Consider the following 25,005-nt stretch of genomic DNA (forward strand, 5'->3'; position numbering starts at 1 on the left):
AAAAAACGAATTAATAATAATCTCAAAAAGCTAGAGAAATTGTACATAGAAGAAATAAAAAAATCTTAAAAGGACATAAAGAAAAAGAGCACAAAAAAGTGACGAATTTGACATGTCTTAGTAGATTTTCAAATCATCATTTCAATTCACTCCACAGTTAAAATAGAGACTATTGTTCTTCTTCGCGACGGAAATTACATCAATAGAGCTTTGTCCATTGTTGCCTTATGGAATTATAACAAAGCGGGTGCTCTCACGAGATTTGGGAATGTTATTTGAGATCAAATTTACGCCAAGAAACAATTCATTAAATTATCTTCTTCTTAACTGAAATTCGTCTCCTTTTTACAACTTTATCTTAGCATGAAAACATTTTTCAAATTTTGCAAGAGATTGCTTTCGTATACAAGTAAAGAAATTGAGAGTGTAAAGTAATTTTCTCTTCAAAAGCGCTGTTGGAATCCGGGTGTAGGCAACCCAAAATACACGAGCAAACGTTTGATCGCCCCCATCTCCAACCCTCACGTGTAAAGTTGCGCGCGCCCCCTTCAAATCAATAGTGTTAAACAATACCACACGCTACGCAAATATCTGCATTAAATCAATCATAAATAATTTCCAGCGAGTGGTAAACAGTCGTCAGAACGCTCTGCAAAGTGTACCCAAGTCCGGGGACAGCCCGGAGTGTTTGGGCTCTGCCCCAGACTTCTTGCAACATGGTAGCGGACACGGAACACCCCGCAGCTTCTGTCAACGACAAAGACAACACCGAAGCTGACATTACAGAGCCGTCGCATAAATCCATCTTTGATGTGGTCAAATCCGGGTGAGTTAACACTCGTCTTCTTCTTATTACCCTCAAGGTTGGTTCTAGGGAGTTGTCGGAGATTGAAGATCTTGTGGATAATGTAGGGACGCAGCTCCTCCGGGAGCGCGACGAATGGGGGTACACTCCCGCCCACTGGGCGGCTTTGGATGGGAGTGTTGAAATCATGAGATACCTAGTGGATCGGGGGGCCCCAATCGACCTCCCTTGCCTTGGAACGCAAGGCCCTCGCCCCATCCACTGGGCTTGCAGGAAAGGCCACGCCGCCGTCGTCCAAGTCTTGTTACAAGCAGGAGTTGGTGTCAACGCCGCCGATTTCAAAGGCTTGACCCCTCTGATGACGGCCTGCATGTTCGGCCGGACCGCCACCGCCGCGTTCCTCCTCGGAATGGGGGCGCTCAACCACCTCGTCGACATCAACGGAGACACCGCCATGCACTGGGCCGCCTACAAAGGCCACGCCGACTTAATCCGACTCCTGGTGTACTCCGGAGCGAATCTCCAAAGACCGGATAATTTCGGCTCCACGCCTCTCCACTTGGCTTGTCTCTCCGGCAGCGTGACTTGCGTGAAGTTGCTCTGCGAGAAAAGCAACATCGACTTGGAGCCTCTGGATAAAAACGACAAAACTCCTTTGATGTTGGCGCAAAGCCACCGCCACACCGACATCGTGCAGGTGTTAGAATCCGAAAAGAAACGCCGCTCGAGCTGGTTTCCTCCAGTCAACGAGTTCTGGGGGCTCCTCTTCGGAAAAGCCGGCAACTCCAAAGCACCACTTGTGTTCTTCATGTGTTCTGTGTTACTCTGGGGGTACCCTATGTACGTCATCAGGTGCATCCCCATCACCTGGAACATCCTCAGAGGCTCGCACTACTGCTTCATCTACTGGAACATCGTCATGTGGATCTGCTGGATCACAGCGAACAGGAAGAATCCTGGATACATCCCTATCAACACTGATTCATATCACCGGGCGATCAAACAGATCCCTTATTACGACAAGTGGAAGAAGAGGTACGCCGTGTTGAACCGCCTCTGCCACACCTGCAGATGTCTGCGCCCTTTGAGGGCCAAACACTGCAGGGTTTGTAACCGATGCATATCTTATTTCGACCACCATTGTCCCTTCATCTACAACTGCGTAGGGCTGAGAAACCGGACGTGGTTCTTCTTATTCGTCATGAGCGTCGCTATAAACTGTTCTTTCACCATTTACTTCGCCACGTACTGCATAGCGATTGAAGGCTTCGGAATTCTGTACATCCTAGGACTATTCGAAGCGTTCGTCTTCTCCGGACTGGGATGGATTCTAACGTGCACTTCAGTAAGTGAAAAAAATGTACATCATTTTCGTCGAAACCTCACAGCGCAACTCGCTTTTTTCAGATTTTACACGCCTGCATGAATCTTACCACGAACGAAATGTTCAATTATAAGAGGTACCCTTATTTAAGGGATAAAAGGGGGAGGTATTTCAACCCTTTTTCGAGAGGACCGATTCTCAACCTTATCGAATTCTTCTTCTGCACACCGGAAGAGTACGAGGATGATTACGGTTATGACTACATATGATACACGAATAATTGTAAAAATATCACCACCAAGTAGATTTAGACTATTTCTCGCTGTTTACACTTGTTCAAGTGGCTTGGTTTTTGCAATGCAAAATTTCGTATTTATTGTATGAAATAAAATTTCTTGATACGTTGAAGCTGTTTTTTTGGACTTTAGCACATACAATTGCAGGCAAAAAAAGTTCCATTTTTTTACTAAAACTGGAAGCAAAAATTCCTATTTTTTTATTAAAATTCGTAATTCTGATCATTTTAGTGCAATAGCAATCAGATTTGTGGATTTTACTATTTTTAAATTGTGTATTCACTCCTGCAAATGTCAAACTTATAAAGTTAAAAACTTAAGTTTTAGAAAAATTTTATCAAAGGAAAACAAAAATTTTCAATATTTTTTAATAAAATTCGTAATTCTAACAATTTTAGTGCTATAGCAATCAGATTTGGAGAGTTTACTGTCTTTAAGTAGTTTATTTACTTCAACAAATGTCAGATTTATACAGCAAAAAACTAAAATTTTACAAATTTTCCTTTTCAAAGGGAAACAAACATCTCCAATATTTTTTATAAAATTCGTAATTTAGACAATTTTAGTGCTATAGCAATCAGGTTTAGAGAGTTTAATGTCTTTAAGTTGTTTATTAACTCAACAAATGTCAAATTTATCTAGCAAAAAACTCAGATTTTGGAAATTTTCTTTTTAAAGACAAACTAAATTCTCCAATATTTTTTATAAAATTCGTAATTCAGACAATTTTAGTGTCACAGCAATCAGATTTAGAGAGTTTAATGTCTTTAAGTTGTTTATTTACTCCAACAAATGTCAGATTTATACAACAAAAAACTAAAATTTTAGAAATTTTCCTTTTCAAAGGAAAACGAACATCTCCAATATTTTTTATAAAATTCGTAATTCAGACAATTTTATAGCTATAGCAATCAGATTTAGAGAGTTTACTGTCTTTAAATTGTTTATTAACTCAACAAATGTCAAATTTATCGAGCAAAAAACCCAGATTTTGGAAATTTTCTTTTTAAAGACAAACTAAATTCTCCAATATTTTTTATAAAATTCGTAATTCTGACAATTTTAGTGCTATAGCAATCAGATTTGGAGAGTTTACTGTCTTAAAGTTGTTTATTTACTCCAACAAATGTCAGATTTATACAACAAAAAACTAAAATTTTAGAAATTTTCCTTTTCAAAGGAAAACGAACATCTCCAATATTTTTTATAAAATTCGTAATTCAGACAATTTTAGTGCTATAGCAATCAGATTTAGAGAGTTTACTGTCTTTAAATTGTTTATTAACTCAACAAATGTCAAATTTATCGAGCAAAAAACTCAGATTTTGGAAATTTTCTTTTTAAAGACAAACTAAATTCTCCAATATTTTTTATAAAATTCGTAATTCTGACAATTTTAGTGCTATAGCAATCAGATTTGGAGAGTTTACTGTCTTTAAGTTGTTTATTTACTCCAACAAATGTCAGATTTATACAGCAAAAAACTAAAATTTTAGAAATTTTCCTTTTCAAAGGAAAACGAACATCTCCAATATTTTTTATAAAATTCGTAATTCAGACAATTTTATAGCTATAGCAATCAGATTTAGAGAGTTTACTGTCTTTAAATTGTTTATTAACTCAACAAATGTCAAATTTATCGAGCAAAAAACCCAGATTTTGGAAATTTTCTTTTTAAAGACAAACTAAATTCTCCAATATTTTTTATAAAAATTCGTAATTCTGACAATTTTAGTGCTATAGCAATCAGATTTGGAGAGTTTACTGTCTTTAAGTTGTTTATTTACTCCAACAAATGTCAGATTTATACAACAAAAAACTAAAATTTTAGAAATTTTCCTTTTCAAAGGAAAACGAACATCTCCAATATTTTTTATAAAATTCGTAATTCAGACAATTTTATAGCTATAGCAATCAGATTTAGAGAGTTTACTGTCTTTAAATTGTTTATTAACTCAACAAATGTCAAATTTATCGAGCAAAAAACCCAGATTTTGGAAATTTTCTTTTTAAAGACAAACTAAATTCTCCAATATTTTTTATAAAATTCGTAATTCAGACAATTTTAGTGTCACAGCAATCAGATTTAGAGAGTTTAATGTCTTTAAGTTGTTTATTTACTCCAACAAATGTCAGATTTATACAACAAAAAACTAAAATTTTAGAAATTTTCCTTTTCAAAGGAAAACGAACATCTCCAATATTTTTTATAAAATTCGTAATTCAGACAATTTTATAGCTATAGCAATCAGATTTAGAGAGTTTACTGTCTTTAAATTGTTTATTAACTCAACAAATGTCAAATTTATCGAGCAAAAAACCCAGATTTTGGAAATTTTCTTTTTAAAGACAAACTAAATTCTCCAATATTTTTTATAAAATTCGTAATTCTGACAATTTTAGTGCTATAGCAATCAGATTTGGAGAGTTTACTGTCTTAAAGTTGTTTATTTACTCCAACAAATGTCAGATTTATACAACAAAAAACTAAAATTTTAGAAATTTTCCTTTTCAAAGGAAAACGAACATCTCCAATATTTTTTATAAAATTCGTAATTCAGACAATTTTAGTGCTATAGCAATCAGATTTAGAGAGTTTACTGTCTTTAAATTGTTTATTAACTCAACAAATGTCAAATTTATCGAGCAAAAAACTCAGATTTTGGAAATTTTCTTTTTAAAGACAAACTAAATTCTCCAATATTTTTTATAAAATTCGTAATTCTGACAATTTTAGTGCTATAGCAATCAGATTTGGAGAGTTTACTGTCTTTAAGTTGTTTATTTACTCCAACAAATGTCAGATTTATACAGCAAAAAACTAAAATTTTAGAAATTTTCCTTTTCAAAGGAAAACGAACATCTCCAATATTTTTTATAAAATTCGTAATTCAGACAATTTTATAGCTATAGCAATCAGATTTAGAGAGTTTACTGTCTTTAAATTGTTTATTAACTCAACAAATGTCAAATTTATCGAGCAAAAAACCCAGATTTTGGAAATTTTCTTTTTAAAGACAAACTAAATTCTCCAATATTTTTTATAAAAATTCGTAATTCTGACAATTTTAGTGCTATAGCAATCAGATTTGGAGAGTTTACTGTCTTTAAGTTGTTTATTTACTCCAACAAATGTCAGATTTATACAACAAAAAACTAAAATTTTAGAAATTTTCCTTTTCAAAGGAAAACGAACATCTCCAATATTTTTTATAAAATTCGTAATTCAGACAATTTTATAGCTATAGCAATCAGATTTAGAGAGTTTACTGTCTTTAAATTGTTTATTAACTCAACAAATGTCAAATTTATCGAGCAAAAAACCCAGATTTTGGAAATTTTCTTTTTAAAGACAAACTAAATTCTCCAATATTTTTTATAAAATTCGTAATTCTGACAATTTTAGTGCTATAGCAATCAGATTTGGAGAGTTTACTGTCTTTAAGTTGTTTATTTACTCCAACAAATGTCAGATTTATACAACAAAAAACTAAAATTTTAGAGATTTTCCTTTTCAAAGGAAAACGAACATCTCCAATATTTTTTATAAAATTCGTAATTCAGACAATTTTAGTGCTATAGCAATCAGATTTAGAGAGTTTACTGTCTTTAAATTGTTTATTAACTCAACAAATGTCAAATTTATCCAGCAAAAAACTTAGATTTTGGAAATTTTCCTTTTAAAGACAAACTAAATTCTCCAATATTTTTAATAAAATTCGTAATTCTGACAATTTTAGTGCTATAGCAATCAGATTTGGAGAGTTTACTGTCTTTAAGTTGTTTATTTACTCCAACAAATGTCAGATTTATACAACAAAAAACTAAAATTTTAGAGATTTTCCTTTTCAAAGGAAAACGAACATCTCCAATATTTTTTATAAAATTCGTAATTCAGACAATTTTAGTGCTATAGCAATCAGATTTAGAGAGTTTACTGTCTTTAAATTGTTTATTAACTCAACAAATGTCAAATTTATCGAGCAAAAAACTCAGATTTTGGAAATTTTCTTTTTAAAGACAAACTAAATTCTCCAATATTTTTTATAAAATTCGTAATTCTGACAATTTTAGTGCTATAGCAATCAGATTTGGAGAGTTTACTGTCTTTAAGTTGTTTATTTACTCCAACAAATGTCAGATTTATACAGCAAAAAACTAAAATTTTAGAAATTTTTCTTTTCAAAGGAAAACGAACATCTCCAATATTTTTTATAAAATTCGTAATTCAGACAATTTTATAGCTATAGCAATCAGATTTAGAGAGTTTACTGTCTTTAAGTTGTTTATTAACTCAACAAATGTCAAATTTATCTAGCAAAAAACTCAGATTTTGGAAATTTTCCTTTTAAAGACAAACTAAATTCTCCAATATTTTTTAATGAAATTCGTAATTCTCACAATTTCAGTGCTATAGCAATCAGATTTGGAGAGTTTACTGTCTTTAAGTTGTTTATTTACTCCAACAAATTTCAGATTTATACAGCAAAAAACTAAAATTTTAGAAATTTTCCTTTTGAAAGGAAAACGAACATCTCTAATATTTTTTATAAAATTCGTAATTCAGACAATTTTATAGGTGCAATCAGATTTATAGAGTTTACTGTCTTTAAATTGTTTATTAACTAAACAAATGTCAAATTTATCGATCAAAAAACTCAGATTTTGGAAATTTTCTTTTTAAAGACAAACTAAATTCTCCAATATTTTTTAATAAAATTCGTAATTCTGACAATTTCAGTGCTATAGCAATCAGATTTGGAGAGTTTACTGTCTTTAAGTTGTTTATTTACTCCAACAAATGTCAGATTTATACAGCAAAAAACTAAAATTTTAGAAATTTTCCTTTTCAAAGGAAAACGAACATCTCCAATATTTTTTATAAAATTCGTAATTCAGACAATTTTAGTGTCACAGCAATCAGATTTAGAGAGTTTAATGTCTTTAAGTTGTTTATTGACTCCAACAAATGTCAAATTTGTAGAGCTAAAACCACAAATTTCAGATTTTTTTTTATTTAGAAGGAAAAAAAATTCCACTGTTTTCTATTAAAATTCGCAGTTCTGACAGTTTGATTGCTATAGCAATCGAATTTCGCCAAATTACTACTTTAGCGTTGTTTACTAACTGTACAAAATCGCAAAACTTAAGAACAGAAGACACAAATATTTCGCAAAATTTTAATTTCAAACTCCAAACATTTTTTATATAAAGTCTCTTTTAATCCGTTTATTAAGTGTCTTAAATTTCAAAATTCTAGAGCAACAGACACACATTTTAGAATTTTTTTTTGTTCGGATAAACCAGGAAATTGCAGCAAATTAAAAAATCCAAAAACTCCTAAAAGAATCTGCGAAAAATTTAAAGGAAATTTATAGAGATTATCAAGAGTATTTAGAATACACAAAATCTACACATACCTATACATACATTTTCTCATGCATCCAGGGCCTCAATCGACTATAATCCGCCTCTGTAAAAAATATCGAGAAAATCTGCGTCAAAGTAAAAAACTTTAAAGAATCTAAAAAATCTTCTAAAAATAAAAAATTCAAGCAATTTAAAGGATCAGAATCTTTGGCAGCTTTTGGAAGTATCTGGAAAGAAGGAGCCGGTAAATCTGCAAAATCAAAGGAACCGTCCAAAACAGATATCCAAAGAAGAGATTTATAGAAAATAAAAATATATTTTATCATATAAATACATGTAAATACTGTCCCATCACCGTTTCCATCACGAAAATATATTCCTAAATCTAATTTGTACTCAGCTCAGCACTCCTTTGTACTTTTCACTTTACGGTTTCGACGCCAAAACCACAAACAACTTATAAGGAACATGAATTTTCTCCTCGTTGTTATTATCACAACTTTCAATAGTAATATTCTCCAATTTCCGCACTTCCTTCAAATAATCGTCGATGTACTCTTCGACCTGATTTTCCGGAATTTTCTTGATAAACGGATTCACCGCTGAAACCGACTCTGAAACTTGGCATAAAAAATCAGACAAAAACACTGTTATTCCGTACTGGCCAAAACCCCAAAGCTCGGAAAAGTGTAAGTCCGCTCCTCGATCCGACAGAAATGCGTCACAAAACCCTCTTTCTTCAGGATGCTTTCCAGCTCGCTTTCGGGGTTTTCCGAGTGGTGGTAAGGCGAAATGTACTTTTTGAGGTTTTCCATGTAAGCGCCCCATTTGTTCGACTTGGCCATTCGCTCGTAAATATCGTAAACTGGGTTGGTTTGGAGGAAAGCGAGGAGAATCTCGCCCCCAGGCTTCAGCATGTCGAAGAGGTTTTGCACGGCTTGTCTGGAGACGACGATGAAAATTTGAAAATGCGGTAAAAACTCACCTTTGCTCCACCACCCAATGCAGGCAATAAAACGAGAAAATGTGATCGAAAAACTCATGAAACTCCGCGTCCACGCCGGGCGAAGACACGTCGAAACGGACGAAATCGACTTTGCGGTTTTTGTGTTTGTTTTTGGCGAAAGCCACCATTTCTTCGGAAACGTCGCCGCCGATGATCCTGTTGAAGTTTTCCGGGATTTTCGGGAGTAAGAGTTCGAAGATGACGTCTCCGTCGCCGGAGCCCACGTCGAGGATGTTTTCGCGAGTTTTCCACTTGAGCAATCGCAGGTAGTTGTCGATGACGAAACTGGCGTCCGTTTTTTGCAAGCCGTTGTATTTGGAGTAAAGTGAAGCTTGGTTCATCTCGGAAAATGTTGTTTCAACTAACAACTTTGGGTGTTCGGAGGCTTTTATAAGTTCGAGAGGGGCGAACCAGAATTTCATTTTCATTTCAGCGCATCTCAAACGCGCCTCGGAAGATTTCCACGAGGTAAAAATGAGTTTTCCGCGCGATTTGTTTGGAAATCACTGACAACACGGGGGAAAAGTTTTTGTTATTTAAAAAAGGCACCTTTCACCTCTTGTTGTTTTTAACAATAGCCCGGTTATATTTAGTTGGAACATCTCGGCACCGAAATCTCGCGTAAATAAGTGAATGAACTGACCACTACAACATATAAGAGTTTAGGACCCACGAATTGAATCGAACCGGTCATCCAACTCGCCACCAAAAAGACACAAAAAACGCGATATTTTCAACAAAAAAAACGTAATTGTGTCTGGTCAGGGCTGATTTTTTTTTCGCTCATTACTAAAAAACCCCCAAAGCTCGTTATTTTTAAACACAACCAGTTCCAAGGGTTGTTTTTTTTTTGGGGGTGACCAGACTAGGATAGGTTAGTTACTGGTCTAACAACCCCGAGGTCACCTTCAAACGTGTTTATTTGAAGCCGTGAATAAGAAGAGGTCCGCGAATTACTCTCTGCGGTGCCACGATTCGATTATTTGTCTTTGGATTCCAACGAAGAATGTTAACGACCTTTGTCAAAATTTCTCTTGGTCACACTGAAAATGGAAGCGTTTGGATTTGTGTTTGAGGTGGACCAGGATGGACCGTGACCTTATTACAAATAGAAAGCACAAGTTTCAAATTTAACCTAATTCAGGTCCGGTCTTAGGCAAGACTAGGCTACTTCGAAAATTTATGAGCCCACTCTATCGGGAAAAATGCTTTAATTAAAAAACAAAAAAATCAGACATTTAGGTAAGTTCATCTTAATTATCCATTTCACAATATTTGATATCTAGGTAGGCCATGGCTGCGACAATTCCCGTTTAAAATGCAAAATAGCAAGGAAAAAGCCTTCAGCGGTTTTTTTTACAAATCTGTGATTTTGAGCCTATTAATTAAGGTAATTTCAAAATTAATGCATACAGGTTTTGTCCTCTGCATAATTTAAACGAAATAACATCAGTTTGGCATTTCAGTTCATGTAAAATCACCGAACGTTACAATGTTCCTGAAATAAATTAAAGTTTCCAACGCACACTGGGATGTTAAATATTTTGCAATGGATGCATTTCGTGAAGGTTGGTAGTCCTGTTTTTAATTGCGAAGCCGGAAAAGTGGGGTCAACGTCAGTGCTGCCAACTTATTTCCTATTAGAAAGTACAAATTTTAGATCACAAAAATGTTTTATTTTGATTTTTTTTTAAATAAAAATTTTCAAAAATTGGATTTTTTTATCTAAAATTTCGTAACTCACTCAGTACAACTAATAAATAAGGTAAAAGTAGGAAAATCCCCAAATTTCATAATTATAACAGCAACAGAACCAAAGATACAAAAATAAATCTAAAATTTGGAAAATCTAAAACTTAAAGTTTCTAAAATTTGTGTCTGTTGCTCTAAAATACTGAAAGTTAATACAGTTAATAAGTGAGCTAAAAGTAGCAGACTCCCCAAATTTCATCCTTGTAGCACCAACACAGCCAACGACACAGATTTTAATTTAAAATTTTGGAAATTTCAAGATCGTCTTATAAATAAAAATGTCCAAAAACTGTATTTTTTTGCTCTAAAACTTCGTAACTTGGAACAGTTAATTAATGAGCTAAAAAAAGCAACCTTCTCAAATATTATGACTATAACATCAACGGCGCCAAAGATATAGAATTAAATGTAGAATTTAAAAAATTTTAAGATCGTCTTATGAATAAAAATATAAAAAATTAAGGCTTTTAGTTTAGAACTATGAAAACTTGGTACAATTAATAAATAAGCTAAAAGTGGCAGAATCCCTAAATTTTATGGCTATAACACTATCAGAACTAAAGATTCAGAAATAACTTTAAAATTTTGAAAAATCTAGAATCGTCCTTTAAATAAAAATTTTCAAAAATTGTGCCTTCTGCCGTAGAGCTTTGTAACTCAATATAACTAATAAATGACCCAAGGATAGCAAAATACTCAAATTTCATGACTATAAAACCAACAGAACCAAAGATACAGAATTAAACTTCAAATTCTAAAAATTTTAGATTCGTGCTAAAAATAAAAATTTATAAAATTTGTGTCCATTGCTCTACAATTTTGTAATTCAGAACAGTTAATAAGTCAGCTATATGAAGCAATCTCGTCAAATTTCATCGCTGTAGTCCCAACACAAGCAAAGATACAAATTTTAATCTTGAAATTAGAAATTCAAAATCGTCCTATAAATAAAAATTTCCAAAATTTGTGTGTTTTGCTGTAATTGTTTTTAACTCGGTACGATTAATAAATGAGCTAAAAGTAGCAAAATCCTCAATTTTCATCACTATAGCATGAACAGAACCAAAGATTCAGAAAAAAATCAAAAATTTAGAAAATTTTAGATTCGTCCAAAAAATTAAAAATTTTCAAATTAGTATCTGTTGTTTTACAATTCTGTAATTTCGTACAGTTAATAAATGACCTAAAAGTAGTAACCTTTCTAAATTTCATCGCTGTAGTACCAACATAAGCAAAGATACAGATTTTAATCTAAAATTTTGAAAATGTCAAAATCGTCATAAAAAATTCCAAAAATTATGTCTTTTGCTCTAGAACTATGTAACTCAATACAATTATTAAATGACCCAAGATTAGCAAAATACTCAAATTTCATGGCTATAAGACCAACAGAACCAAAGATACAGGATTAAACTTAGAATTTTAAATTTTAGATTCGTCTTAAAAATAGAAATTTCTAAAATTTGTCTCCATTGCTCCACAATTTTGTAATTCGTACAGTTAATAAGCCAGTTAGAAGTAGCAATTTCCCCAAATTTCATCGCTGTAATTCCAACAAAACCGAAGATACAGAGTTTAATCTAGAATTTTGAAATTTTCATGATCGTTCTGGGAATAAAAATTTCCAAAAATTGTGTCTTTCACTCTAGAACTTTGTAACTCAGCATAGCTAACAAATGAGCTAAAAGTAGCAAGATTCTTAAATTTCATCACTATAACACCAACAAATTTAAAGATACAGAAAATAAATCAAAAATTTTGAAAATTTTAGATTCATCCTAAAAATTAAAATTTCTAAAATTTGGTACAGGTAATCAGTGAGCTAAAAGTGGCAATCTCCCCAAATTTCATCGCTGTAGTCCCAACCCAGCCAAAATTACAGATTTTGATCTAAAATTTTGAAAATTTCAAAATCGTTCTATAAACAAAAATTTCCAAAAATTTTGTCTTTTGCTCTAGAACTTTGTAACTTGGTACGATTAATAAATGAGCTAAAAATAGCAACATCCTCCAATTTTATGGCTCTAGCATCAACAGAACTAAAGATACAGGATTAAATCTAGAATTTTGAAAATTTTAGATTCGTCCTAAAAATCAAATTTTCTAAAAAATGTATCTGCTGCTCTACAATTCGGTAATTTAGTACAGTTAATAAGCGAGTTAAAACTATTACCTTTCCCAAATTTCATCGCAACCAAAGATACAGATTTAATAGTAGAATCTTGAAATTTTCAAAATCGTTCAATAAATAAAAAAATCCAAAAATTGTGTCTTTTGCTCTAGAACTATGTAACTAAATACGATTATTAAATGACCTAAGAGTAGCAAAATGCTCAAATTTTATGGCCATACGACCAACAGAACCAAAGATCCAGAATTAAACCTAGAATTTTGAAAATTTTAGATTCCTCTTAGAAATAAAAATTTCTAAAATTTGTATCTATTGCTCTACAATTTTTTAATTTAGTACAGTTAATAAGTGAGCTAGAAGTAACAATCTCCCCAGATTTCATCGCTGTAGTCCCAACCCAGCCAAAATTACAGATTTTGATTTAAAATTTTGAAAATTTCAAAACCGTTCTATAAATAAAAATTTCCAAAAATTTTGTCTTCTGCTCTAGAACTTTGGAACTTGGTACGATTAATAAATGAGCTAAAAATAGCAACATCCTCCAATTTTATGGCTCTAGCATCAACAGAACTAAAGATACAGGATTAAATCTAGAATTTTGAAAATTTTAGATTCGTCCTAAAAATCAAATTTTCTAAAAATTGTGTATGTTCCTCTACAATTCTGTAATTTAGTACAGTTAATAAGCGAGTTAAAACTATTACCTTCCCCAAATTTCATCGCTGTAGCACCAATACAACCAAAGATACAGATTTAATTGTAGTATTTTGAAATTTTCAAAATCGTCCTATAAAGAAAAATTTCCAAAAAGTGGGTTTTTTGCTCTAGAACTTTGTAACTTGGTACGATTATTAAATGAGCTAAAAGTAGCAAAATTCGCAAATTTGATAGTTATAACACCAAGAGAACCTAAGATACAATTTTAAATTAAATTTTGAAAATTTTAGTTTCCTTCTTAAAATCAAAATTTTCAAAATTTGTGTCCGTTTCTCCACACTTCCATTAAATTTATAAATTCTCTTAAGATTTTCCTTAAGTCGTATTTAGACTTGCATTTTCCAATAATATTTTTTCGTTTTTCATTGTTCAAATTTTCTTCAGGATTCTCTTACATTTTCCTTCATCCTTTCAAGTTTTTCTTATAACCTCTAAATTCTTATTAAAATTCCTTTCATTGTTAAAAAAATTCCCCATCAATCACTATTTGCGATATCTGCTCTAAACCCTTCAAAATAAACCAACTGCCTAATCTTTCAAAGAAGCCAGGACCGTCTCTAAGAAAATCCGCCCCCCGTCAAATATTTGCTAATTACTAATTACCATCTCAAGATAATGTCCCCATTATTTATACGTCTAATCCCGAGTAACCAACTTAAAAGAGTGTTTCTATAAATAGCCCGCTGTACCTCTATGGGGGCTTATCGAGAGTTCCTAAAACAGTAGTGTTAGACAATACGTTTAAAATGGAGCGTTATCATAAATCATAAACTGATAAAACTAAACTTATCAGCTCGGGGCTTTTAGTCGCTTTTAGTACCAACCCGAGCATTGTTATCCGCAATTTGTTATCAAATTAAGTACGCGAATTTTAATACAGTGAAAATGTAGGGAACGAAATTCACTCATTAGTCATAAGTGTTGTGCTGAGCCGGCAAATTGATAAAAAGCATCCTGTTTAACTGCAAAATACGCCAAACGCTGATGTGACAATGAACGTGGTGGTGTGGATTGTGGTGGTTGGTGTTCAATGTGCAGTTGCCAGAAATGGCTTTGATAACGATTTACCAGAGAGTACGAACTTTTCCACGCGAAAAGAGAAGAACGCCAGTGTGACCCCTTCAGTGGGGAGCAAAGACAACATTTTACGGTTTCCAGGGTACAAAACAAATGGTACCAGTCCATGGTACGAAAACACGACGAAGAAAAATTACGTGCGGAATCGCAGTCAAAATGAAGTTTCGAAGGTGCAGGAAAACGGAAGCACGCAAGGGAGGGAGAGTACTGTTGGTACTACTGAATTGACGGAAAAGGAAGAAACTGAGAGTACTTCTCAGACTGAAAGTACTTCGCAGACTGAGAGTACTTCTCAGTTTAGTACGTCGTCTTCTGAAAGTACAACTTCTGGAGGTGGAGTTCCACAAGAGTCATGTCCCTCCAGTAAGCATTTCTTTGTTAAAAGCGGTCGTTCCATTATTTGTTCGTTTTTCGAACAGATGGAGCATGGAACGAGCTGTTATAAATTAGTGGTGTAGCCATAAAAATGACAATAGTAAAACGTCATTTATTTAATATTTTACAACTCTTTTATTATCCAATATCGTGCAAAATTAGAACAGTTTTCTGATAAAAGTACAATGGAACGGTGTGAAATACGTTGACATTGACATTCATCCAAAAGTAATCAGAAAATTCTTATCTCAATGTTGAAACAATAAAATTTTAATTTATTTTAATTCAGTTTAACATTATCTTGTCTTAAAGCCGTTTTTGCTCATCTCTAACCTATTTTTTCCGTTGCGGCATTATTTTAACGATTTTTTAGAAAACCAATTTGAAGTTTCCATTTAGGGACATTTTCCTAGAACGGTTAAGTTGGCAAACCGTCATCAAGTGACGTTTATTATTGGAAGGAGTACCAACTCACAAAACTGTGCCTTAAAACGCCGAAACAGATGAATGCTAGAACTTCAAAATTGATAAATTCAAATACAGTTGGGACACGAATTCTGGGTTTCTTCTTGTCAAAAAGTGAATTCAACTTTACTGTCATTAAAGTCACATTTATTTTGATATTTTGACAGTTGGACAGTTGAATTTTTGACAAAGTTGATTGAGTGGGAGTCAATTGGGAGTCAATTTTACGTTTTCACCCTTTACCGCACAAAGTTGGCAGTTTCGTCGTTTCATTGGTACGTAAAGGTGGTTTTAAACTTGACAGTTGACATTGTCCAGAATTCCATGACCATAAGTGTACTTACAGTAGCGGTCGTGGAATTTTGGAAAAGATTTTTTTGACAAAATGTCAAATGTTTGTGTCAAAAAGATTTTTCTAGTAGGCCGAAATAGATATTTACTTAACAAGTGCGGAAAGCGACCAATTTCGCACGAGTGTGAATGTAGATGCACGAGGCGCCAGCCAAGTGCAGATATTACACGAGTGCAAGAAAGACACTTTCCGACGAGTTATGTACGCTATTTTTCCTACGACCTTCCATCATCAGGAAGAAACCATAAGTTTCGACAATAGTTCATGTCTTATCTATACTAAATGTCATTTTTCTACGACCTTATACAGGGTGATTTTTAAAAAACGGCAGGCGTTGTAGAATTTCTATTTATAAACCGATTTCAAAAATTTAAAAAACAAATTAAACGGTTTTTGATTTACCATAAACTGATGATTTTAAAAATTTTCTAAATGTCTTAGTATCTTTTGGGCGATACTCAACTTTCTTATTTTGAATTGGCACCCATATTTTTTTTTCATAATTTGCAAGATATTAATTTTCTTGATTCAGAAATGTGTAATATGTTCTACTTTTACAAAAAATATTTTTAAAAAAATTATCAAAATTGAAAAAAAATAAACAATAAAAGTTGATAAAATCTAGGTGCATGGTGTCAAATAAAAGAATGCCGTTATTGTAATGTCAAAAACAGCAAATAACAGAAAGAACTGACCATTTTTTTTGAAATTATTAATAACAAAAGAAAATAAAAATTACAAATCAGAAAAAACATCTACAAGGTGTTAATAAATGTTTCAGTCAAAATTGTCTTGTCAGAAACGACCTAACCAATTCATTTTCAATATTATGCATATTGTTTTACAGTGAATCGTCTAGATATTTGAGACAAAATTTCAAGAATTACATTTGTATTTCAAAATAACTGTCAATTTTGACAGGTCTGTGCGGATATATTCATATCACACTAGTGACTTTTACTTTCGTAAATGGATATACGAAATCATCAACTTTCGGAGTCATTTAACCGTGTAGAAAATTCCACTTTCAAATAGAATCCTAGGAAAAGGATTTTTAGGCAATAAAACAAAGCAATGTGAAGTATTCTCTATTGTCACTTTGCCACATTTTAATAATTTGTTAATATTTCTTAGAAGTCCAAAATTTCGACAATAAGTTTTGGGGTACAAAAGACGATCGTGACAGTTCTGTCAATGAAAAAAAAAACAAACACACGTAGAATAATCAAACTGGCATTGAAAAAATGTTTAAAATATTAATTTTGTTTGACAGTTTTTGAAATGTCACAATCGGTAAAATGGCAGTTGTACCAACGTACCAAAATAAAACAGGTGGAATTAATGTGAACCTATGTTTTCTTAAATTTTATGACAACTACATCATCACTTCAAATAACTTTATTATATTATCAAGTGTGTAAACGTCAGTGTTATCAATGACTAAAAATGTAGGTATGTTTGCAGATCCGGCTTAAGATCCGATGTCATGGTGAATATTTCATTAAAAAATGGTTTTAATTCGTGAATTTTTAAGTATGTGGACACTTCCGGTCAGAAAAAGTTTGCACTGTCAAGTGTGAAATGGCCTTTACGTAATTTTGCGTAATAATCGGTTGACATTTTGACAATATTTAATGTAGTCTACGCTTTACTGTCAAAATAAGTGACAAAATAATTCGTAAAGGATGCTGTGACAATCACGTGATTTTGACGTCCAAAATATCACGTCGAATTATCTCAGAATGACGTCACTTCAAAATTTGGGAAATCAATGCAGGCTTGCCAACCCACGCCCGAAAATAACCGAATTTTGCTAATTTAAAAAATCTAATAAAAAAATAACTTTAATAGTTGCGGCTGTCAAAATTCCCCATTGTAGTAATAATCACTCAAGATAACATAACTTCCTTCCTAATACGATAATCACAGTTAAAAGTTCATTTTTATAATAACAAACAGATAACTTGCAATTTTCGAGCCTCAATTTAGTTTGCGCCGACGCAAGTCCGAAATTACAGGAACCTGTAATCCTATCTTTTTAGTACCATCCGTGACTTTCCTCGTCACCCCCATGGATTTCAACGCAACTATAACATGGGAAGCCCCTGCAAATCTCGAGTGCGTGGAATCATACACCATTGAGGTCGATGGTCAAACCATCACTCTTAACAATTCCGAAGTATCATACACCATTGAGGATCTGTATGCATGCACTGACTACACCGTCAGCATTACCGTGGAGGGTCCAGGTCAAGTACCTGGAGAACCAACTGAAGAGAGTTTCAACACAACAGTTCCAGAAAGTACGCGTCTTTTCCCATAGCGAAATTTTACTAACTGTTAGTTCAGGTTTTAGTACTTATCAAGTCCAGAATTTAGAAGCTAAAGGAACTCTGGATGGAGTGGATGTCCGGTGGGAACCACCTCCAGACAACGTGTCTAATTGCGTCACCAGTTACCACTTGGTCTTCTGGGATACCAGCGATAACCAACAAACCGGAGAAGTGGAACTTAACGCGACTGAAGTTAACACGACTTTACCATACATCGCTTGCATGGAGTACGATATACAAATAGTACCAAAAGCTGGAGAGATAAAGGAAGGACAAAACAAAATTATTACTTTTTCTGCAGAACCACGTCGTAAGTTAAATTCTCCACGTGTTCTTTCATACTTAAATAAATTTTCAGCGGCTAAAGCTCCTCGAGTTCTTGAAGGGTCGATTATCACGAACAAAACCGAAACGAAGGTAATATGGTTAACAAACGACATCGCGGAGAATAAATGCAAATACGAGACGATAATAATGACGTGTGTTGCACCTCCGGAGAGCAACCACAACTTCTCTTGGATTATCACAAGAGGTGATTCTGTGTTAGAAATTGGAGATAACACCACAAAGAGATTTCCAATGTCTGTTGAGAATCTCTCTCCCTTCACCAACTACACTTGCGAGGGTTTGGTGGTCAACGAAGCTGGAAACTCTCCAGTGAAGATCTACACCATCCGGACCGACGAAGATGGTAAAGTTGCCCTTTTCCACACTTTCACTATGGTAAAATTTCAGTTCCTCCACCCCCTAAGATGGTACAAGTCACCGATGTCACTTCCTATAATTTCACGATAACGTGGACGGAATTAGAAGAGGTCCCTGGGGTTCTAACAGGCTATAGCTTGCTAATTGGGGATGGAGGCCCTCTGGAGGTCCACGGTAAAGAATGCACAAGCAATGTCACCGACCACTACGTTGATCTAGACGGAGATGTCACCACGTTTGTTTTTCAAGAAGCAGTTCCTTATTACAGGTACGTGTGGTACTCATAGAAATTGATCATACTTGGTACTTCCAGGTACACAGTCTCCGTGTTCGGAATTGACAGTGCCGGCAACGGAACGGCAGCCACCACGGACACAACCACCGCCTCCACAGGTACCACCTTAACACCGCAACTTTCAGTACAATTTTTTTTGTAGTACCCGACAATATAGTGGATCTGCAGGTGGATCCCCAGTACGACACCTCTGAGACTTATGGTGGTACCGCCACCGTTAAGTTTAACCCCCCGTGTAGCATCAACGGACCGTTCAAACACTACGAAGTGTCGTTCAGTGGTACTAGAAAAGACTTCGAGGATCATAATGGTACCGTTCAAACCAACGCGACTGAGACAGTTGTGGAAATTCAACCAGATCGAGACTACACCTTCAATGTCGTTGTGGTAAATGAAGAGTTTCGTTCGTCTCAAGTCTTAGCTGCGCCGTTCCACTCCAGAGCCGGAGGTGAGGTCTTCAGCTTCAAGTACCACCTTAAAATTCGGTTTTAGTTCCTGGGATTGGTGAGACGATGAAACCTCCTCAAGTTAAAGACACCCAGGCCACTTTCACACTGTCCAGAAAGGCCTTCAATGGTACTAATGGTGCCATCATAGCGTACGCGCTTCTTCTATTTAGTACCGAAGGGAATGCTAGCTTCGGATTCTGGAACAACACGAATGAAACGTGGCCTGCGCCCCCCGAAAACTCCCGACAGCTCACTCCAAACTTCTGGAACCCTTTCAAAGACAACGACACCACGAACTTCACCATCCAATCTTTGGAGGAAAACAAGAAATATTGGCTGTTAGTACGCGGATTCACCGCTGCCGCTTATAAAGATAGCCAGTTGTTAGATTTCCACACAGGTAAACAAATGATGTCACAGATAATCCTCTCTTATCAGTGGCGGAACCGCAGTTTTAGAAATGCCAATTGACATTGGGCTAATCCTTGGACTGGTATTTGGGATTCTGGCCGTGATCATTCTGGCGATATTCCTCGTGTTCCTGTGGAGACGCAAAAGAAAACCGTAAGTTAACACCAGTGGCGATTTTCACTCTTGAGTAGTTTCAGCGAGGTTACCGAGGAGGAAAAGCGGCGGTCCACAGCCGCCGCCCCCATTTCCAGCCAAAAGTTTCTCGCTTACTACGCGGATATCAAAGAGAATCCGAACGTTATAACAGACCAGTTCAGGGACTTGGGGACGCAGAGCAAAGAACTTGGGGTGGCTATGGAGGTTACTTTCGCCACTCTCCCAGAGAACAGGCGGAAGAACAGATACACAAATATTCTCCCTTGTGAGTAAAACTTGGATTGTACGTCTGTCACGAACTGGGTTTTTTCCAGACGACGCCACCCGCGTCACTTTAAAAATCGACGAAGACGACGAAATCAGCTCTGATTACATCAACGCGTCGTACATTAAAGGGTACTCGGGGAAAATTGAGTACATCGCGACTCAAGGACCTCTTGAATCGACCACGAGGAACTTCTGGAAAATGGTTTTACAGGAAAACGTCTCCGTGATAGCGATGGTCTCCCAGTTCATAGAACAAAGTAAAGTTAGTGTTGAATTCGTGGAAATGATCGCAGCTAACTTCACGTTTGTAGGAGAAGTGTTATCAGTACTTCCCCAATAACCACGAGAGTGTCTTCTTCGGCGAGTCTTTGGAGGTGAAGTGTTTAACAGAGCTCCACTTTGGAACGTATTGTGTGCGGACTTTGCAAGTTCGCAAAGACAGGGAGCAACGGGAAGTGGTGCACATGCAGTTTCTGGAGTGGCCAGATTTCGGGGTTCCTCAAGGAACCGAGAATATGTTGGAGTTCTGCAGACAGTTGCGGGAGAAGGTTAACAAGGAGGGAGGTCTTGTGGTGGTACACTGCAGGTACAGATCTGTTTTTTTTATTAAAAAAATGTATTATAAAAATAAGCAGCCACTTGTTTTGGCACGAATCAAAATTCAGTCTAAGTATACTTACGCCCATGCAAATAAGAAAAATAATACTAATGTTTCACAGCGCTGGAGTCGGTAGAACAGGGACCTTGATAGCATTGGATATACTGTTTCAGACCATCAAGGATCACAGAGATATTAACATCTACAAGACTGTGTTGGACCTGAGGAAACAAAGAACAAATATGGTACAAACAGAGGTAAAAAAAAGACGATAAAAGTACAAAAACTACTTGACTATTTTAGAAACAATACATGTTTATACATGTTTGTGTGAAGGCCTATTTGGAAGCCCCCCCTGATAATCCAAATGGTGAGTGCGTAAACGGAGGTGGATTTAATAGTCCAGGCAAAATAAACATGAACCTCGGTAAATTTTCTAAAAACTCCATTTTTTGCTCAAAACTTTTGAAATTTAGAGCAGTACATTAGTAAGTGTAAAATAATAAAACCTCCAAATTTCACAGTTTTAGAATAAAATCTGACAAAGTTACGGAATTTAATTTAATTTAAATAAAATAATTTAAATAAAAGACATGCAAATTTTCAGTTCGTCTTCGAAATAAAAATTTCTAAAAACTCTATTTCTTGCTTTAAAATTTTGAAATTTAGAGCAGTACATTAGTAAGTCTAAAGTAATAAAACCTCAAAATTTCACAGTTTTAAAATAAAATCTGACAAAGTTCTGAAATTTAAGTGAAAGCATGAAAATTTTTAGTTCGTCATCAAAATAAAAATTTCTAAAAACTCTATTTTTTGCTCTAAAATTTTGAAATTTAGAGCAGTAAATAACCAAGTCTGAAGTAGTAAAACCTTCAAATTTCACAGTTTTAAAATGAAATCTGACAAAGTTACGGAGTTTAATAAAAGCCATGGAAATTTTTAGTTCGTCTTCAAAATAAAAATTTCTAAAAACTCTATTTCTGGCTTTAAAATTTTGAAATTTAGAGCAGTACATTAGTAAGTCTAAAGTAATCAAACCTCAAAATTTCACAGTTTTAAAATGAAATCTGCCAAAGTTACGGAATTTAAGTGAAAGTCATGAACATTTTTAGTTCGTCTTCGAAATAAAAATTTCTAAAAACTCTATTTTTTACTTTAAAATTTTAAAATTTAGAGCAGCAAATTAGCAAGTCAAAAGTAGTAAAACCTCCAAATTTCACAGTTTTAAAATGAAATCTGATAAAGTTACGAAATTTAAATAAAAGCCAAGAAAATTTTTAGTACGTCATCGAAATAAAAATTTCTAAAAACTCTATTTCTTACTTTAAAATTTTAAAATTTAGAGCAGCCAATTAACAAGTCTAAAGTAGTAAAACCTCCAAATTTCACAGTTGTAAAATAATATCTGACAAAGCTATGGAATTTAAGTGAGTCATAAAAATTTTTAGTTCGTCATCGAAATAAAAATTTCTAAAAACGCTATTTTTTGCTCTAAAATTTTGGAATTTAGAGCAGGAAATTAGCACGTCTTAACTAGTAAAAGCGCCAAATTTCACAGTTTGAAAATAAAATCTGACAAAGTTCTGAAATTTAAGTGAAAGTCATGAAAATTTTTAGTTCGTCTTCAAAATAAAAATTTCTAAAAACTCTATTTCTTACTTTAAAATTTTAAAATTTAGAGCAGCAAATTAGCAAGTCTAAAGTAGTAAAACCTCCAAATTTCACAGTTTTTAAATAATATCTGACAATGCTATGGAATTTAAGTGAAAGTCATGAAAATTTTTAGTTCGTCTTCGAAATAAAAATTTCTAAAAACTCTATTTCTGGCTTTAAGATTTTGAAATTTAGAGCAGTACATTAGTAAGTCTAAAGTAATCAAACCTCAAAATTTCACAGTTTTAGGATAAAATCTGACAAAGTTACGGAATTTAAATATAAGCCAAGAAAATTTTTAGTACGTCTTCGAAATAAAAATTTCTAAAAACTCTATTTCTTACTTTAAATTTTTAAAATTTAGAGCAGGAAATTATCAAGTCTAAAGTAGTAAAACCTCCAAATTTCACAGTTTTAAAAAGAAATCTGACAAAGTTACGGAGTTTAATAAAAGCCATGGAAATTTTTAGTTCGTCTTCAAAATAAAAATTTCTAAAAACTCTATTTCTGGCTTTAAAATTTTGAAATTTAGAGCAGTACATTAGTAAGTCTAAAGTAATAAAACCTCAAAATTTCACAGTTTTAAAATAAAATCTACCAAAGTTACGGAATTTAAGTGAAAGTCATGAACATTTTTAGTTCGTCTTCGAAATAAAAATTTCTAAAAACTCTATTTCTTACTTTAAAATTTTAAAATTTAGAGCAGTAAATTAGCAAGTCTTAAGTAGTAAAACCTCCAAATTTCACAGTTTTAAAATAATATCTGACAAAGCTATGGAATTTAAGTGAAAGTCATGAAAATTTTTAGTTCGTCTTCGAAATAAAAATTTCTAAAAACTCTATTTTTTGCTCTAAAATTTTGGAATTTAGAGCAGTAAATTGGCATGTCTTAACTAGTAAACGCGCCAAATTTCACAGTTTGAAAATGAAATCTGACAAAGTTACGGAATTTAAGTAAAAGCCATGAACATGAATTTCTCAAAACTCTATTTCTTGTTCTAAAATTTTGAAATTTAGAGCAGAACATTAGCAAGTCTAAAGTAATCCTATAGATGGGAATTTTTGTGTCTATTTTGCCTGGACTGTAAAGTATCCAAAACTAAAATAATCACGCCTATAATTCCAGACGCCCCAACCGAGCGCATTTACGAAAACATGGACATTGTGCGTTCCTCCATGAAAAAGAATCTAATCGAAAACGAGCTAGAAAGCGCCTTATAGCATGTACTTATTTCGTTTCTGTATACCGTGTGATCCAAAAAATTTTCATTGGATCGCACGGTATTTACTTCTCTGCTCTCTGTGATCTGTAAATAAACAAATTTTATTAGTCTACCTCAATTCCTGCTTCATCATCGTGTGATGCATCCACGGGGGCACCTCAGGTCTCACATTTGACGTCGCCATCGCATGTGAGGGGGTGATATTCAAATTCACATTTGACGGTGGCATCGGGTGCGTTGGGGGCATCCTATGGTTAAGCATCATAGACATATTATGATGAGACATGTGAACAGGTGGCATCATATGAGTATTGTCGTGTTGAGGCATGTGCATTGGTAACAGTCTGTGGTTTTGTTGAGTACTGATTAGATGATGATTAGGAAGCATTGTTATATTTTGAGGTATTTGTGGTCCTGGTTTTGGGCAATCCGCGCTATTTACCTGTTCCTGGGACTGTTGGGACGCTTTCGCAGGTTTCTTTGTAGCTTTACCAGACTTATCTTTCACTTCTTTCTTTACTGTTGGTTTCTCCACAAGGATTGATTTGTTGCCTTGTTTCTCATAACAGAATCCCATGTCAAAGAGCAACCGTCTTAAAGTCATGAGAGAGAAATTCGGGAGCTGAGGGTCCCCGTTTACTTGTTTTAAAATAGTGTTCAGAGATGGTGTCACATTCTTATATTTCAAGTCATAAATTATCCTTTTTATCGCTTGTCTCACTGAACCATCATACTTGACATCTCGACTGTTTATGTTAATATTTCTCCTGATTTTCGTTGTTGAGGGGACTTTAAACCCTTCGCCACTCGCCTCCTCTTTGCGGAATTGAAAAATACTCTTCTCACTACAACCAGTGGCTTTAGAAGTCCTTCTAACCAACTCAGTTACGCAGATATCGGGGAATTCATTACGAAAGTACTTAAAGACGTTCAAAATGATCGTTTTCTCTTTGCAGGAGTACGACATTCCTTGCTTCATTTTCTTGATTTCCATTTGAGCCATGATTGTGTATTCTAACCTAACTTTCACAAAACTACAATAATGAAGATTTCTTTGATATTAAACGTACCTTTGATGGTGACTAATTCTAAGTGGAAGCTCGCAAAATTTGATTGATTAGTTTACATTTTAATTCATAATTTTCACTTTTAAAAATATAAACAAACGTCAATGCGAAAACAGTTGACATTAGTTCGACAGATGACAGAAAAATTCAAATTGTGGCGGCTTTTTTAAATAGCATT

The 25,005-nt window shown here is 34.1% G+C and overlaps 4 protein-coding genes across 5 annotated transcripts; 2 read left to right on the plus strand and 2 right to left on the minus strand.

Annotated features, from left to right (window-relative positions):
• Positions 1–529: 529 nt before the first annotated feature.
• LOC148166479 (uncharacterized) lies at positions 530–2,517 on the plus strand. The gene is made up of 3 exons (XM_088048778.1): positions 530–826; positions 875–2,150; positions 2,213–2,517. Exons 1-3 carry the CDS (start codon positions 717–719, stop codon positions 2,396–2,398), a joined length of 1,572 nt encoding a protein of 523 aa, XP_087904904.1. The 5' UTR covers positions 530–716; the 3' UTR covers positions 2,399–2,517.
• A 5,574-nt stretch (positions 2,518–8,091) lies between these two features.
• On the minus strand, positions 8,092–9,444 carry LOC148166480 (juvenile hormone acid O-methyltransferase-like). The gene is made up of 3 exons (XM_088048947.1): positions 8,781–9,444; positions 8,457–8,737; positions 8,092–8,409 (listed from the first exon to the last, which is right to left on the minus strand). The coding sequence occupies exons 1-3, from the start codon at positions 9,227–9,229 to the stop codon at positions 8,222–8,224; spliced, it is 918 nt and encodes a 305-aa protein (XP_087905073.1). The 5' UTR covers positions 9,230–9,444; the 3' UTR covers positions 8,092–8,221.
• A 4,751-nt stretch (positions 9,445–14,195) lies between these two features.
• On the plus strand, positions 14,196–23,872 carry LOC148166481 (receptor-type tyrosine-protein phosphatase H-like). 2 transcript variants are annotated; one of them, XM_088049306.1, is made up of 15 exons: positions 14,199–14,841; positions 17,713–17,973; positions 18,020–18,313; positions 18,362–18,694; positions 18,739–18,976; positions 19,022–19,101; positions 19,146–19,451; positions 19,496–19,852; positions 19,905–20,016; positions 20,055–20,284; positions 20,334–20,548; positions 20,598–20,872; positions 21,006–21,141; positions 21,188–21,254; positions 23,664–23,872. In XM_088049306.1, exons 1-15 carry the CDS (start codon positions 14,394–14,396, stop codon positions 23,756–23,758), a joined length of 3,447 nt encoding a protein of 1,148 aa, XP_087905432.1. In that variant the 5' UTR covers positions 14,199–14,393; the 3' UTR covers positions 23,759–23,872. The 2 variants fall into 2 exon arrangements, with proteins under 2 accessions (XP_087905433.1, XP_087905432.1); XM_088049307.1 differs by lacking the exons at positions 21,006–21,141; positions 21,188–21,254; positions 23,664–23,872 and having other exon boundaries at positions 14,196–14,841; positions 20,334–20,543; positions 20,598–20,725.
• LOC148166482 (uncharacterized) lies at positions 20,874–24,985 on the minus strand. Its single transcript, XM_088049311.1, has 3 exons — positions 24,831–24,985; positions 23,874–24,779; positions 20,874–21,105 (listed from the first exon to the last, which is right to left on the minus strand). Exons 2-3 carry the CDS (start codon positions 24,761–24,763, stop codon positions 21,087–21,089), a joined length of 909 nt encoding a protein of 302 aa, XP_087905437.1. The 5' UTR covers positions 24,764–24,779; positions 24,831–24,985; the 3' UTR covers positions 20,874–21,086.
• Positions 24,986–25,005: the final 20 nt, after the last annotated feature.

The sequence above is a fragment of the Gnatocerus cornutus genome, unplaced genomic scaffold (assembly GCF_029298725.1).
Source record: "Gnatocerus cornutus isolate USDA-ARS CGAHR unplaced genomic scaffold, icGnaCorn1.1 ctg00000023.1, whole genome shotgun sequence".
Classification (NCBI taxonomy): domain Eukaryota; kingdom Metazoa; phylum Arthropoda; class Insecta; order Coleoptera; family Tenebrionidae; genus Gnatocerus; species Gnatocerus cornutus.

Coding starts and splice junctions, on each gene's coding strand:
- LOC148166479 (XM_088048778.1), top strand. CDS start 717: ATGGTAGCGGACACGGAACACCCCGCAGCTTCTGTCAACGACAAAGAC. Junction 827..874: donor TTTGATGTGGTCAAATCCGG/GTGAGTTAACAC, acceptor GGTTGGTTCTAG/GGAGTTGTCGGAGATTGAAG. Junction 2,151..2,212: donor GGATTCTAACGTGCACTTCA/GTAAGTGAAAAA, acceptor CGCTTTTTTCAG/ATTTTACACGCCTGCATGAA.
- LOC148166480 (XM_088048947.1), bottom strand. CDS start 9,229: ATGAAAATGAAATTCTGGTTCGCCCCTCTCGAACTTATAAAAGCCTCC. Junction 8,738..8,780: donor CATTGGGTGGTGGAGCAAAG/GTGAGTTTTTAC, acceptor CGTCGTCTCCAG/ACAAGCCGTGCAAAACCTCT. Junction 8,410..8,456: donor GAGCTTTGGGGTTTTGGCCA/GTACGGAATAAC, acceptor GCCAAGTTTCAG/AGTCGGTTTCAGCGGTGAAT.
- LOC148166481 (XM_088049306.1), top strand. CDS start 14,394: ATGAACGTGGTGGTGTGGATTGTGGTGGTTGGTGTTCAATGTGCAGTT. Junction 20,549..20,597: donor AGTTCATAGAACAAAGTAAA/GTTAGTGTTGAA, acceptor TCACGTTTGTAG/GAGAAGTGTTATCAGTACTT. Junction 21,255..23,663: donor CCCCCCTGATAATCCAAATG/GTGAGTGCGTAA, acceptor CTATAATTCCAG/ACGCCCCAACCGAGCGCATT.
- LOC148166482 (XM_088049311.1), bottom strand. CDS start 24,763: ATGGCTCAAATGGAAATCAAGAAAATGAAGCAAGGAATGTCGTACTCC.